At 44.7% G+C, this 16403-nt stretch overlaps 1 protein-coding gene across 2 annotated transcripts in view; it reads right to left on the reverse strand.

Annotated features, from left to right (window-relative positions):
* LOC106591866 (guanine nucleotide-binding protein G(o) subunit alpha) overlaps positions 1-15656 on the reverse strand; it is a 33066-nt gene extending 17410 nt beyond the window's left edge. The window contains exons 1-4 of one of the 2 annotated variants that reach the window (XM_045690868.1): positions 15234-15656; positions 11419-11510; positions 2860-2952; positions 1794-1954 (exon numbers count right to left, since the gene is read on the reverse strand). In XM_045690868.1, coding sequence (XP_045546824.1) covers positions 1794-1954; positions 2860-2952; positions 11419-11472 — 308 coding nt within the window. In that variant the 5' untranslated portion in view covers positions 11473-11510; positions 15234-15656. The other variant, XM_045690867.1, reaches the window with a different exon arrangement.
* Positions 15657-16403: the final 747 nt, after the last annotated feature.

A 16403-nucleotide genomic window follows, 5' to 3' on the forward strand; every position in this document is an offset into this window, starting at 1 on the left:
AATGACTAAAATGTAAATGTAACAAGGAATAGCCTACAGTCTGGAATGAGCGACAAATCTGTCTGTGAAAAAACAGCATGCAGACATTATTTCAAATACAATCGCAGGAAAACACAGGTAGGAAAGCAAATGTCTCCTCCTGAAAATAGAAGACTCTATGCTGTAGGCTGACAAAACATTTGATCAACTTCCAAATACTGTTTTACAAAAGAGAGAGAGAGAGGCTTTTGGCACAAGCGCATAGGTGAGTCAGTGAAACTGGAAAGCAGTTTTAGGACTATAATTTCCTCCTCACATTGTGTTTCCAAACACCTAGGCCTGGACTATTGATGGATTCAATACAAGGTCCATTTTTTATTGATTTTTGATTCTCAGTTTGTCAGTGTCAAAGTAGCCTGCCATTTCAATTATTTGTGTGGTGTTAAAAAAATTATAATAAAAAGATTCTACCAAAGTCTACAGTCATGTAAAATGACGTATAATTACATGAAATGAGTTTATAAAAGGCAAGACTTTTCCTGGACCCTCAACAACTAAACATGTTCCCAGTGTGTGCAACTTCTGTAAGTGCCTCTACTCTACTGCTCTATGCCACTACGCAGATGTGATGATATGCATGCAAGGATTTATTATAAAAGGTGTTGTTTTTTCTCAGGCATTCTGGTACCTAAGAACTCCCCAGCTCACCCCCCTCTCACGCTCACTTTTTGTTCCGTCACCTCCCAATTTACAAATGAAGCACCGCTGTCAGGTGTGGAATGCAGTGATAAGCTAACCCCCAGGAGATGCTACAATACTAATCTCCATACTGAATATTCATACTAGTGGATTAATGGGTTTTAGATCGAGTTATAGCTTTACATAATAATATTGGTACTCTGAGGCTATGGTTTATCTAACAGATGGATTATACTGGTGTGTGTGTGTCAGATGGTTGCAGGGTGTGTTACAGCCCAAGTAGCTGATAGGGAATGACTGGGCTAGAATGTCACCATCACTTTGATGCGGCAAAGCCTCCATTCTGTGTGTGTGTGCGTTTCTGTGTCTGCAAGCATTTGTGTATGTGTGTCTGCGTGACTTTGTGCGAGGTGTATTTCCCAGGCTGTGGTGTCCGGCTAGTGCTCAGTGGGTCTCCAGGGGACCTGTCGCTGTAGATAAAGCCAGAACAGAGGCCTCATGCTGGGGGAGAGGAGGAGAGATGACAGCCTCCTGCTGGGCTGGTTGGTTCAGCCTTCTCTCTGTTCATTTTCCCTCTTTCTCCCTCTATACTTCAGACTCACCTCCGTCACACAGATTTGTCCATAATGACCACCTCTTCTCTCTCTCTTAATAAGTATTTTCTCCTTTGTCTCGATCTCAGGGTGATCATGGTTGATTCTTTGTGACAGTGTGTGTATGTGGGTGGATTGTCAGTGACACACCACAAGGCTAATCACAGGACAGCAGGCCTCCACACTCAGATAATTAGACCCCTGGATCTCTCTTTAACATATGCTGATTCAACCACAGTCAAGTGTGTGAGAATAGGAGAAACACAGAGAGAGAAAGAAATCGAGGAAGAGAGAAAGATTGAAAATATAGGTGAGTTGTACAGGTGTACAGTGCAGGTGTGTTCAGGTAAGACATGTGTCAGGTCAGTATTCACCCTGGCAGTGTGTTTTAACAGGTAAGACGTGGGTCAGGTCAGTAGTGTTCACCCTGGCAGTGTGTTTTAACAGGTAAGACGTGCGTCAGGTCAGTATTCACCCTGGCAGTGTGTTTTAACAGGTAAGACATGTTATTAGTTTACTCACTACAGGGCAGAGTCGTTGAGTTCAAACTCGTAACCCCTGGCTGCGGCCTCTCGGACCCCCTGGTCAGCCCACAGACAGGAAAGGGCGTGGCCAATGAAAGGAAACAGCACCTGATCCTCATCAAAACACCTCCCACAGGACAACACAGAGTGGGCGTGCACCTGGGGGGGGGTGAGAACAAAGACGGTATCATGGTCATACAGCTTACATGACACAGTACTGAGTGGACATGAAGCTACACACACTGCAGACGCCAAACTCTCTCCCACAGCACGAATAACAAGGTTAGCAGTAGAAACGAGTGACCTCGGCCATAAAAACAGAATTCATCACAGTTTCACAGCTCTAGTTATGAGCCGTCAGACTCAGTGTGGGTGGTGATGCTTTGAGCTCTGTTACCTTTGGCAATAAAGTTATTCAAATTGAATGGAACCTGACAGTAACACCTCCCACCCAATCTCTCACGCACGCACACACCTTCTCCCGATCAGACCCCTGTACCATGTCATTACAAAGCAATTACACTACAACTCATCCACTTAACTGGTTATTATTGATGCCTATTTGAACTATGACATTCTAACACAAAATAAAACTAGAGAGATGTGTTTGTGCATGTGTATCTGCGTCCGTATCTCCGTGTGTGTGTGTGTGTCTGTGTCTGTGCAAGTATCTGTGTGTGTGTGTGTGTGTGTGTGTGTGTGTGTGTGTGGGGAATGTCCTGAGCTGCCAGCAGACTAATGGGTCAGGGCTGAGTAAACATGGAGAGCAGCAGCAGCCAATCAGACCACTGAGACCCGCCAGCCTTCTGTGTGTGACAGACACTGCTGTCTGCTATAGGCATGCTGCCCTCTAGTGTCCGTCTGGACAAATCACAGACACGCTAAAGCCATCAAGTGAAGTAGTGTTTCTATGAGGTGGAGGCAAAGAGAGCAAGAGAGAGAAACAGACAGAGAAAGTAAGTCATATGGACAGACGGACAGATACAGTGAGAGAGTCAGTGAGAGCAATAGACAAGAGAGAGACGGACAGACAGACGGACAGACACTCCATCTCCCTCTCTAACCTTGTTCTTGCTGTTAGTCAGGTTGATCCGGAGAATGCCCATCCCGTGGAGGACAAACTTCATAGAGGTCAGAAGATTGTCCAGCACCGCCGGCTGTACGGGGTCAACAGGGCAGGGGTCAGAGGTAAAAAAAGAAAAAACACCAGTTACCATGGCAACGGTGTTCACACCACACAGGAAAAGTACATATAGAATGCATCTGAAAACCCTGTTTATGAAACTACTTTAGTCAAATTAGTGCACTATGGGTAATGGTGCCATTTCAGACAACTGTAGCCTTTATAACTAAAAAGATCAGACATGAATTACATGGCAACAGTGACAACACCATACAGACAGCCTTTATATAACCTCTTCAAATAAAAAAGGGTGTTCATTGAAATCAGACTTCAGGTTAAAGGGGAGATCTCAGACCTGTGTGAAGACTGATGTCTGAAGATGACGAACACAAAAGTCATAGAAGTCAACACAAAACCAAAAACTCAACTGTATCCAAGGTTGGGGTCAATTCCATTTAAAATTCCAGTCAATTCAGGAAGTACACTGACATTCTAATACCAATTCTCCTCAATGCTTTTTAATGAGGAACATTTGGAATTTGGTTTACTTTCTGAATGAACTGGAAATGGAATTGACCCCAACCCTGACTGTAACTAAAACACAAAAGTCAATATCAACTGAACTCAAAACTCAACTGTTTGAACCTCTGAGTGACTCTATGGGATTAGGGGGATCTATGTTAGTCTCCAACCCCCCTCCCTCTCTCCTCCGCTTCTCTTTTTCCCCTATCCCTCCCTCCCTCCCTCCCTCTCCCCTGCCAGAAAGAGATAAGCATTACATTCCATCCCAATTTTATCAGTCTAGACCTCCTTTCTTCCTTGTCTCTATCTTTTCTGAAGTTTATTGGAGGTGTTTGCCTTTCTCAGTGGGGCGTACCTACAGTGTGATAAGAGATACTGTAACTAACTATGAGAGTGACACATAACTTCCGTATCAGTAATGTGTTAAGCCGGGCCGGGCTGAGGACAGTCAGCTGTCAGGGAGTAATGATTCTTTATTAACACATTCTCCAATATTAATCTTTGCTGACACCTGCATATTGATTTGTGTCAGAAAAATAAGCAGCTCAGAGAGACTCTCATCCCTTCTCTCCTACCCATCTCACCCTCTTCTTCGCCCCCTCGAGGATGTAAGGGAAGACAGAAAGCTCAGTTGTACTCATTGGTAGAGCATTTTTCCGAAAAAAAAAGATGCTATACGTACGCTCTGGAGAGCGTCTGCTAATAAGAATGAATAAAATATGTTTTTCTAAAGTATGAGAAGAGGCTCCAAATCAGACTTTAAATCTCCTCAGTACCTTTCCCTGGTCCTAACATGCAGCATGTGGCTAGGCTTAGTGACCTCTAACCCCAGTCTGCTGCTGTCCCACTGGCACCATGCTCTAAATTCTCACCTCAAATAAAGGGCATCTACACATTACTCACTGTCTGTGTTGGTCAAAACCTCCCCCCCCCTGTACCCTCACTGTCTGTGTTGGTCAAAGACCTCCCCCCCTGTACCCTCTCACTGTCTGTGTTGGTCAAGACCTCCCCCCCTGTACCCTCTCACTGTCTGTGTTGGTCAAAACCTCCCCCCCTGTACCCTCTCACTGTCTGTGTTGGTCAAAACCTCCCCCCCCTGTACCCTCACTGTCTGTGTTGGTCAAAACCTCCCCCCCTGTACCCTCACTGTCTGTGTTGGTCAAAACCTGCCCCCTGTACCCTCACTGTCTGTGTAGGTCAAAACCTCCCCCCTGTACCCTCACTGTCTGTGTTGGTCAAAACCTCCCCCCTGTACCCTCACTGTCTGTGTTGGTCAAAACCTCCCCCCTGTACCCTCACTGTCTGTGTTGGTCAAAACCTGCCCCCTGTACCCTCACTGTCTGTGTTGGTCAAAACCTCCCCCCTGTACCCTCACTGTCTGTGTAGGTCAAAACCTCCCCCCTGTACCCTCACTGTCTGTGTTGGTCAAAACCTCCCCCCCTGTACCCTCACTGTCTGTGTTGGTCAAAACCTCCCCCCCCTGTACCCTCACTGTCTGTGTAGGTCAAAACCTCCCCCCCTGTACCCTCACTGTCTGTGTTGGTCAAAACCTCCCCCCCTGTACCCTCACTGTCTGTGTTGGTCAAAACCTCCCCCCTTCAAAAGTGTCACAGTGTGCCAAAAAAGGCCCCTTTACACAGTGTTGAGATCTGTCCTGTTGGATTCAGATTATAAACACCCACAACCCACCTGATGGTCAGATGTTTCCTCTACCCTCCCGTCTCCCCGTTCAAAACAAAACACATTCCTGGCCTTGTTTCCCGGCCGCTTTATTTGAAGTGTGTGATGTCAGATCAGACGTACCAGAGCTTCCCAGAAAAGTTGTATTAAAAAATAGCTTTTCTCCATCCCAGTTCCTCTCTCCCCTTCTCGATTTTTCTCCCCTGCACCCTCCCTCTTCAAAGAAAAATTCTCCATTGACTGGAAACTTAACATCCTCTGTTAATAGACTAATGGACACAGACTCTCTCTCTCTCCCCCTCCCCCCAGGTGTTTGTAAAGTAATCTGATCTCAATATCTGAGGGCTACGCCACCCCTTTGTATAGTCTATGTGTGTGTAGGAAGGGGGATACAATTCCAGATACCCCCATTCACCTCTGCAGCTATTGTCTGCTATGCTGTCAGCAGAGCTAATGTTCCAGTCACTACTCACCCCGAGGCGAGATACGGGAACACACACACACACACACACACTACAGAGAGAGTAAGGAGGGTGAGCCAGAGAAATGGAGGTAGAGAAACAGAAGGAGAGAGGGAAGAGGGGAAAAGTGAGAGAACAATGAAGACTGAAGAGGGAAAAAAAGCAACACGTCAGAAAAGACTGAGGGCCTCAGTTTGCATCCCAAATGGCACCCTACTCGCTATATAGTGCACTATTTCTGACCAGGGCCCATAGTGCACTATAGAGGGAATAGGGAGCCATTGGGACACAGCCTCAGTCTTCACTACTCCTAACTCCTACAGCAGCCTCAGGTCCAGACAGGTTTTAAGGACTAATCCCAAGGTAGTGTGTGTGTGTGTGTGTGTGTGTGTGTGTGTGTGTGTGTGGTGTGAGATTTTCCACCAAACCCCTCATTCAACCACACCTTACTGAGCAGGTCAATAGGACGTATGTATGGCAGTTGTGTGTACAATGTTTATTGGGGCGGTATGCGCGCGTCCATGAAAGAAAACGTACCCCGGGCGTTATCAGACAGGATCAAGTAGAACTAAAAGTGAATCGGTACACTGGTATAATAACAGTCCCAAAGGACGACGTCTGGACCACAAATGGGATGTTGTTCAGCGGTACATTCATATTGTATGGATGAGCAGGTTCAAACTGCCACTAAAACAACCCTACCCTGTGATCACGAAGGACTAACCTGCCGAGGGACTTGGAGGGACAGATTACAGGGGTGTCATAATGATGGTCCAACTTCCTTTCTTTTTAGGGCTGGGGGTATGTTTGTATTGTTGTGGTAGCTAGAGGTTACTATGTACTGCCTGGAAGTGAGGATTCAACATTCAACTATTGTTCTATCCAACATACACTTTTCTATCATCCTCAAACACAAAAGAAGAACAAAAATGTTTCACGCTCTTAGTATTTCTGGACAATGTTACAGAAACAATATGTGGAATGTAGCTGAACTGGCTGAGATCTGGCGTTCAATCATTAACTACTGCAGTGTTGTGTTAAAGCTGAGAGCTTTTCTGCTCAACCGAATTCTCTACACTGTTCTGGAATTGGACACAGTTCAAGAATCTTCAGTGTTCTAGAATTTAACACTGTTCTAGAATCCTCATACAATAAAATGACATCCCCAGAGTTCTGAGTGCCCCCCTCCTTGTTGACATAGCTGGTGGAATGAGAGAAAAATCTCTCTGCTGAATAAAACCACTACACAGCCCCAGGACTGGGATCTGAGGCAAATAAAGGAGGGATGAGACAGAGGAAGGGCCTTCTTTGTGTCTCTCTAGCTCAAATTAAATAACATGTTATTGGTTGCGTTCACATATTTTGCAGATGTTAATGCAGGTGCAGCGAAAAGCTTATTTTTGTAGCTCCAACAGTGCAGTAATATCTAACAATACAAAACTATACACACTAATCCAAATAAATTAAAATAAAGTAATTAAGAAATATCAGAACGAGCAATGTCAGAGTCCGGAATATAAAAAAATACACTGAGTGTACAAAACATTAGGAACACCTTCCTAATATTGAGTTTCACCTCCTTTTGCCCTCAGAACAGCCTCGTTGGGGAATGGACTACAAGATGTTGAAAGTGTTCCACAGGGATGCTGGCCCATGTTGACTCCAATGCTTCCCACAGTTGTGTCAAGTTGGATGGATGTCCTTTGGGTGGTGACCATTCTTGATACACATGGGAAACTGTTGAGCATGAAAAACCCAGCAGCGTTGCAATCCTTGACTCAAACCGGTGCGCCTGGCACCTACTACCATACCCCGTTCAAAGGCACTTAAATATGTTGTCTTGTCCATTCACCCTCTGAATGACACAAATACACAATCCATGTCTCAATTGTCTCAAGGATTAGAAATCCTTCTTTAACCTGTCTCCTCTCCTTCATCTACACTGATTGAAGTGGATTTAACAGGTGACATCAATAAGGGATCATAACTTTCACCTGGATTCACCTGGTCAGTCTGTCATGGAAAGAGCAGGTGTTCCTAATGTTTTGTACACTCAGTGTATATGATAGAAAAGGTGTGTACAGCAGTGGTTATATATAGATGAGCCTTGACTAGAGTACAGTATATACAGGATGTAAACATTATTAAAGTGACCAGTGTTCCATGACTATGTACATAGGGCGGCAGTCTCTAAGGTGCAGGGAAGAGTAACCGGGTGGTAGCCGCATAGTAACAGTGACTAAGTTCAGGGCAGGGTACTGGGCGGACATCGGTTAGTGGTGACTATTTAACAGTCTGATGGCCTGGAGATAGAAGCTGTTTATCTGTCTCTTGGACCCAGCTTTGATGCACCTGTTCTGTCTCCGCTTTCTAGATAGTAGCGGGGTGAACAGGTTGTGGCTCGTGTGGCTGAGGTCCTTGATGATCTTCTTGGCCTTCCTGTGACATGGGGTGCTGTAGACCAGGGTCTCACAAACTGGGTCCCCACCCCTCCCCCTGGGTGCATGTTTTAGTTTTTGTCCTAGCACTACACAGCTGATTCAAATAACCATCTCATCATCAAGCTTTGATTATTTGAATCAGCTGTGTAGCACTAAGGCAAAAACTAAAATATGCACTCAGGGGGTGGCCCCAGGACCAAGTTCGGGAAACCCTGCTGTAGATGTCCTTGAGGGCAGGCAGTGCGCCCCCGGTGATTCGTTGACCACACTACCCTCTGGAGAGCCCTGCGGTTGCAGACGGTGCAATTGTCGTATCAGGCAATGATACAGCCCGACAGAATGCTCTCAATGGTGCATCTGTAGAAGTTCGTAGGGAGGGGGGGGGGGGGTCTTAGGGGCCAAGCCGAATTTCTTCAGCCTCGCTGTTGCGCCTTCATCACAGTATCTGTGTGGATGGACCATTTCAGGTTGTCAGTGATGTTCACGCTGAGGAACTTGGAAGATTCTCACCATCTCCACTGGAGTTCAAGATAGCACCAACAGACACGGTCACCCTTTACCTAGTTCCGAGCCAACTTTGCAGTATTGTTTTTTTGGTGTGGTATTTCTTACATTATTTCCACAGAACGTGTCTTGTATTATTCCCTACAGGACTCAGGAGGCCCACCACTTCCGAGTATATTACTCACTAATGTTCAGTCCCTGGACAATAAAGTAGACGAGCTCAGGGAGAGGATCTCATTCGAGACATCAAGGACTATAACTTACTCTGTTTCGCGGAATTATGGCTCTCTCCGGGTATACTGTCCCCGTCCATACAGCAAGCGGGGTTCTCCATACATCACGGACAGACCGAAAGAACTCTCCGGCAAAAAGAAATGGGGAGGTGTATGTTTCATGATTAACTATTCATGGTGTGATGAAGGTAACGTACAGGAAATCAAGTCCTTTTCTTCTCCCGATTTGGAATACCTCTCCATCAAATGCCGGTGGCATTACCTCCCGAGAGAATTCTCTTCAGTCATCGTCACGGCCGTGTATATTCCCCCTCAGGCAGACACTGCGACGGCTTTCAAGAAAATACACTGGACTTTGTGTAAACTGGAAACTGCATATCCTGAGGCCGCATTTATTTACGGAAGTTTAATCAACATCTCCTGCGCTACTCGCTCATTGAGAACTCTGACCATTGCTACTCCCCCTTCCGGGACAGCTACAAGGCCCTTGGCAAATCAAAACATGCCTACATTCTGTTCCTCCCCTCCTATAGGCAGAAACTTAAACAGGAAGTACCCGTGACAAGGACTGTTTAACATTGGTCTGACCAATCAGAAGCTATGCTTCAAGATTGTTTTGGTCATGTGGACAGCGATATGTTCCGGGTTGCCTCAGAATAGCATCGACGTATACACTAACTCAGTGACTGAGTTCATCAGGGAAGTGCATAGAGGATGTTGTTCCTACTGTGACGATTAGAGTTTATCCAAACCAAAAACCGTGGATAGATGGCAGCATCCACACAAAACTGGAAGTGCCAACCACCACATTTAGTGGTTCCAGGGAAATAACCTCTCCCTCAACGTCAACAAAACGAAGCAGCTGATCGTGGACTCCAGGAGACAGAAGAGAGAGCACGCCCCCATCCACATCGCTCTATCTTGTCACAGTGCTACAACACAAGCCAACGGTGGGACAGAGAAAGGGATGCGTCCCAAATGGCACCCTATTTCCTATATAGCCCAATGGGCTCTGGTCTAAAGTAGTGCACTATATAGGGAATAGGGTGCCCTGTGGGCTCTGGTCTAAAGTAGTGCACTATGTAGGGAATAGGGTGCCATTTGGGATTCTTCCTGCTACAGAATGTGGTTCATCAAAGAGTCTCTACCAGTCTGCAGCAGGCCTAGAGCAGAGATCAGCTGTACAGGGCATGGTCAGGACAGGGGAAGGCAGGGTGTGTGTGTACGTAAGAGAGATACACCCTGCAATCTCTGTTTTCGTTGGTTCAGGGAAGGGCATAGATAGGGCAGTGAGGCAGCGTGTGATTTATTCCACTGGAAGAGAGAGTGTTAAAGTTACCATGGTGTTCATGTTACCATTGTGTTCATGATACCAAATGTGTCCCTTTAGATGAAAGGGGGACTGATGGGGCAGTGATGGTGGAGTGAGTCTTGGATAATCTGACTTTTATGAGAAAGAGGAGGGAAAGGCCATAACCTTCACATATCACCAGCCAGGACCTTCATCTGGCATATCAGAGTCTATCCGGTGTGTGTGTGTGTTCCGGTGTGACATGACAGCAGACAGCTGCCAAGGACCGATTCAGAGCAAGAATACTCCCAAAGTCTAGAAAATAATATTTGCACACACACAAATGTGTATGACGCACATATACCTCATACCAAATTCCTCTCATAATTGAACATACTTGCTGCTGCACACCTGTTAGCAAACTGGAAGCCATCAAAGCGCTCACCCTTTAAAAAAACAGGTATTTCCGCTCAACACTTGTTCATTATGTTGCTACATTATAGAGAAGTCAGAGGGAGGGAGGGAGGGAGGGAGGGAGGGAGGGAGGGAGGGAGGGAGGGAGGGAGGGAGGGAGGGAGAGAGGGGGAGGTGTGGAGAGAGGGGGAGGTGTGGAGAGAGGGGAGGAGTGGAGAGAGGGGAGGAGTGGAGAGAGGGGAGGAGTGAGCAAGGGAGCAATGAAGAGAGGAGTAAAATCTAAGTGAGAAGGAGAATAAAGAGGGATGGAAGAAAGGGAAAGTTGGTGGGAAAAGAGAGGGAGTGACCGAGAGAGTAGGTGTTTCACCCAGTCAGTGAGGGAGTGTGTCTCAGTATTGTCCACATTCCTCTATTTAACCCCAGACCTTAGGACAAACACACAGGAAGTGTTTATGCAGATGTTTGTCCCCAGAAGACGACAGGCCCCACATATAGGATGCGTCCCAAATAGCAGCCCATTCCCTATTCTCCTTAGAGGAATGGAGAGAATCAAACCACTGTATTCCTGTATGGGTTTACCCCTGAAACACACACTTCATGTCTCCCATCTTCATTTCCCCCCTCTACAACCCATATCACTTAACCTCCTTCTCTCAGTCTGTTTCTCTACGTCGCTTCCTCTTTTAGCGCTATGCCCTAACTCAGCTTATCTCCCCTTCACACCCCCCCCCTCACTTATTCCACTTCTTATCAGATGAGTGATATGATCATCTATCTATCTCACCTGGCCAGTTCCATTATAGTGAGGAGCAACCAGCACCTGGTCTGTGTAGATTGGGCAACTGAGACGTCCATACAATGACTGGCAAGCAATTTGATCAGGCTTCTACTGTATTTAGATTACATGTGGGGGGTTCTCTCTCTCTGTGTGTGTGTGTGTGTGTGTATACACACCTTGAAGCTGATCAGCTCTTGCCTGGTAAAGCCATGGCTGTGGATGATCTTCATCTGTTTGACCAGAGTACTCTTCCCACTCTCTGCTGCTCCTGAATCAGATGGAGGGATGGAGAGAGAGACATGATAAAATAACACTTGAAATGTCTATCTTTTTGAAACCTTGAGTGTAATATTTACTGTTAAATTAAAATTGCTTTTTGTTCATGTTGTTTTGTGTCTTCTCACTTTTGTTTATTTCACGTGCTTTGGCAATGTAAACATGTTTCACATGCCAATAGACCCCTTTGAATTGACTTGAGAGAGAAAGACTTTCTTACATTGTATTACAACAAGTTCAAGGACAATAGCTTTACCTTGTAGCCTGGGTCCCAGATCAGTTTGTGCTGTGATTGGACAATGACCATAGATAGGAGAGTTGACAAGACAGCATAAAACATCTTAAGTGTTTCCCTTAAGGAATCATTTTCCTATACCTAAGGGAATTGTTTAAGGGTGTTTGTTGCATAGAACCCCTCAGACATTTCCTTAGGTGAGGGCATCATTTAAGGGTTTTACGGTAGTTTGAAGACATGTACAACAGAAAGTCTCTGGTTACCATGGAAATGACTTAGTTAAATAAAAGGTAAAAAATATATATATATTCAAAGACATCGCATTTATTTTTGGAGATCGCAAAATAGAACTTCTATGTTCAAGACCAGAGAAACAAATTGATTCACTAGATAATAAAACATGTTTATTTTAGTTACTTTTTACTCAACTTGTTTCTATTCATTTCTAGCACATCAAGTGAAGTACAGAGCAGCGGAGGCTGCAGAGGGGAGGGCGGCTCATAATGGCTGGAACGGAGCAAATGGAAATGGCATCAAACACATAGAAACCATGAGTTTTTCTCAGGAGCAAGCAAGGGTCGGAGTACAAGTCCATATCAAAGAATGTGAAACGGAGCACGGAGGGCACTTCTCTAATGCGTACTCCGTTTGTACATATTATGAAGCATGCGTCGATGCAAGCTTCAACAGAAAGTATGCAAAGAAATATGACTCAATCATGTAAAAAAAAAAATTTGAAATCATTGGCAGCCATTATTTGAGCTGAAGTGAGAGAACACACACTCTGAATTTGGAATGAAATGTTGCCTATTCATACCTTGTATGTTGCCCGACCACAATATTTGACCTTGATACGTTAATTTTGGCATGTTTATCTGCCTACGTACTGAATATCGCATGCCCATAATAAGTCAATAGGGCTAACTGGCTAGCTACTAGTAGTTACTTTTTCCCAACATGTTTCTAGTAGTTACTAGCACATCAAGATAACGTAGTACTGTTAACTAGCCACGAAAAATGTACATATACTTTGCATAACATTAGTTGTAGGTCATTTCTGCCTGTTAAACTATCTGGTTAGCTACATTATTACGAGTCACATATAGCTAGCTTATAGTTATGAAGTAAAACGTTTGCTTTGTGTATTTCTTGTTTCATCTCTATTGTCATTGTCCTGGCTGGTAGAAGGGTCAGTGAATGGGTAAGTCCATAGTCAAGTCAATAGCTAGCTATCCATGAATAATGTTAGCTAGCTGCCCACAAAACATTTACATCTACCTTGCATATCATTAGTTTTAGGCCATTTTTGCCTGTTTAACTAGCTGGCTAGCTAGATTACTATGGCTCACATATATCTAGCTGATAATTATGAAGTAAAACATTTGCTTTGTGGTGCAGTGTGAGATAATAATTACTCGCACTCCCCCTACTGTGTTAAATGTTATGTTTTCTCCACACACTCGTCCCCACAAGAATGTACTCAAGAGAACATCCTCGGAGAATGCACTCAGAGCATGAGTGTGGAGCACAGTAGTATGCATATAAAACCACGTGTTTGATACCATTCCACTTATTCCGCTTCAGCCATTACCACGAGCACGTCCTCCCGAATTAATGTGCCACCAACCTCCTGTGGTACAGAGTATGTAGCCAGCTAGCTGTGTAGGACATGGATTGTGCACCTTCCCTTGTTCAGCTACCTAGCTAGCTGGTGGAAGTTTTTCCTTTTGAAACCAGGGCAGAGGAAATCAATATTCACTTCCACAAGTGCTGTTTACATTGATATCCATACTGAATGTTGTTTACTTTGATATCTATACTGAATGCTGTTTACTTTGATATCCATACTGAATGCTGTTTACATTGATATCCATACTGAATGCTGTTTACATTGATATCCATACTGAATGCTGTTTACATTGATATCCATACTGAATGCTGTTTACATTGATATCCATACTGAATGCTGTTTACATTGATATCCATACTGAATGCTGTTTACATTGATATCCATACTGAATGAAGCACTTAAGGGACCTCAAGGGCAACTAACTTTTTTCCACTTACTTTAAGGGGGAAATTTGCCTTAAAATGTTTTGTGCAAAAAAAATGAAGGGAAAAGATAAGGGGAAAAGCTACTTAAAATGTTTTATGCAACCGGGCTCAGGGTATTTATCTAGTTCTGGTTAATCTCAACACAAACCACATTGGCCTCTATCTGCACTGTGATTCATTCACTGTGACTGACCAGGAAGAATGTTAAACCATTGTGTGGAAACGCCTGCCCTGCACCCTTTAAACTCCTCACTGTGTTTCTGTTAAACCAATCATTTGATCTAGTATGGGTCTTTTTGCTGTTGTTCCAATAGCCTCGTTTGAGCTAGAAGTGTGTGGGGCTTTTTAGTTCATTAATGAACATAGGCTAAACTTGCAAAGGTGTTGTGCAGGCCTAGTGTCATAACTTGGGGTCAGGAGTTTGACCAGTTGATCTGACCAGAGAACACTCAGCTGCACAATACAGAACATCAAAATACTCTTCTGCCGGAGGGGAAATATTGTCCACTAACTATTATTATTACTACCACCACCACGGAGAGAGAGTAGAGTGACATTTGAAATGTGTCTATTCCATTGAAACTTGCGACTAATGTTTACTGTTCATTTTCGATTGATTATTTTCGCTTTTGTTTATCTATTTCACTTGCTTTGGCAATGTAAACATATGCTTCCCATGCCAATAAATCCCTTTGAATTGAATATAATTAAGAGAAAGACATACCGAGCATTAGTATTTTAACCACGTTCATCTCCCTCTTGGCGTATTCATACAGGTCCCTGTCTATCTTGGCGCTCTGAAGCTTCGCCTTCTTCCCCTCCTCCGTTAGGTCTTGTTCAGAACTGAGACACTGTCCCATCTCGCCTTGCTCATCTCCTCGTTCACCGGACACGCACGAGCTACAATAATACCGGGGAAGGGGGATCAGTCACCGTGGGTTGACGGAGATAGTTGACTCGAACATGTTTGTCGCTTTTTCCTCTTGATGTGTCACATTTTGGGGTGGTTTTCTATGCCAAATGTCTGGAAAAATATAGCCAAATGTTCTGTCCTATTCCCTTTTATGACAAAATGCAGATAACGAAGGAAAAAAGTCATTGAATAAATAGGTTAGAAGTTATTCCTTCGGTTCGCATAGGAAGCGCATGTCCATCCGTTGTAACATGATGCGGAATCGCCCGCAATATATCTAATCGAAAAAGGTGAAAACGTTTAGCTACTCCCTAGCCAAAAAAGTGGCTCGTTACCCAACCTTCCCAAACAACCACCAAATCAGCAAGGCTATTCTGAATACTTCCTTGTTGTCTTAGACTCGAGAAACAAACAACATTTTCAAAAAAATAGACTACCTTCAAATGGCCAATGAGACTGTGAGCGCTGCTATAGTAGCCTACAGAATCCTAACTCCCGGAAAGTTTCCCCACCTAGTTGATTTGGGACGGGAGATCCCTCCCACGCAGCCTGGTCTCATAGACTCCCACGGTATTGCAGCATTTGGAAAAGTTTCAGAAATCCCGTGGAAGTGACGTTTCGGGAGGAGAAATTGACGCCTGAGTGAGTGCTGCCATGTCCACTGTATCCACAAGGTGCGTTAGTATGAAACTAACAAACATAATAATCACTGTTTTGAATGTCAGCGCTTTCACGCTCACCAACGCCTCAAATCCTGCCAAGCGAATGGGTCAAGGATTCGTTTCCCTTTGTGTTCCTAATGAGGTGAACGGTTTACCGGATTTTCATCCAAGAGACTCGAGCCGTGTCCTCATTTCGACAGCTCAGCGTAATCTGTGACCACACACAGCCGCAAGCACCGGTCCAGTTTACCGGTTTTCCGCGCGACATGCTGACCTAAACGGTTGTTTTTCCGTTGGGCGTGGGGTGGTGTGATTTGAGTGGATATAGACAGGTAGTTGACCCCGTCAGAGCTTTCGTGAAAAGCCACAGACAGCTTTCTTTTTCAAAAACTCTCTCTAAATAGTTTAGTTTAAAGCCCCCATGCAGGCTTTTAAATTGTATTTTAAAATCATCACTGTATGGCCAATAAATCCCTTTATTGTTTTTATGACAAATCCAATATCTCTTTTTTAGTAATTTATTTCCGAGCCTCCTTTTGCCATTGGAATGCTCTTTGGTCACGAGGGGGTTGATACACATTTAAATATGATGACATACACAGCTCTGGTTGGTGGATAGGATCTTCAACACCAGTGGTCTGGCGGCAGGGGTCCAGGTGGGTCACCGCTGACTTTCTTTGTGCATTGCAACAATTTCTTTATTTCTAAACTCCAGAGCAGGGCTCTCCAACCCTGGTCCTGGAAACCTACCGTCCTGTAGGTTTATACTCCAACCCTGTTCCTGGAGAGCTACAGTCCTGTAGGTTTTAACTCCAACCCTGTTCCTGGAGAGCTACAGTCCTGTAGGTTTTAACTCCAACCCTGTTCCTGGAGAGCTACAGTCCTGTAGGTTTTAACTCCAACCCTGTTCCTGGAGAGCTACAGTCCTGTAGGTTTTAACTCCAACCCTGTTCCTGGAGAGCTACAGTCCTGTAGGTTTTAACTCCAACCCTGTTCCTGGAAACCTACCGTCCTGTAGGT

This window comes from Salmo salar, chromosome ssa12 (assembly GCF_905237065.1).
Source record: "Salmo salar chromosome ssa12, Ssal_v3.1, whole genome shotgun sequence".
In the NCBI taxonomy this organism is placed as follows: Eukaryota; Metazoa; Chordata; class Actinopteri; order Salmoniformes; family Salmonidae; genus Salmo; species Salmo salar.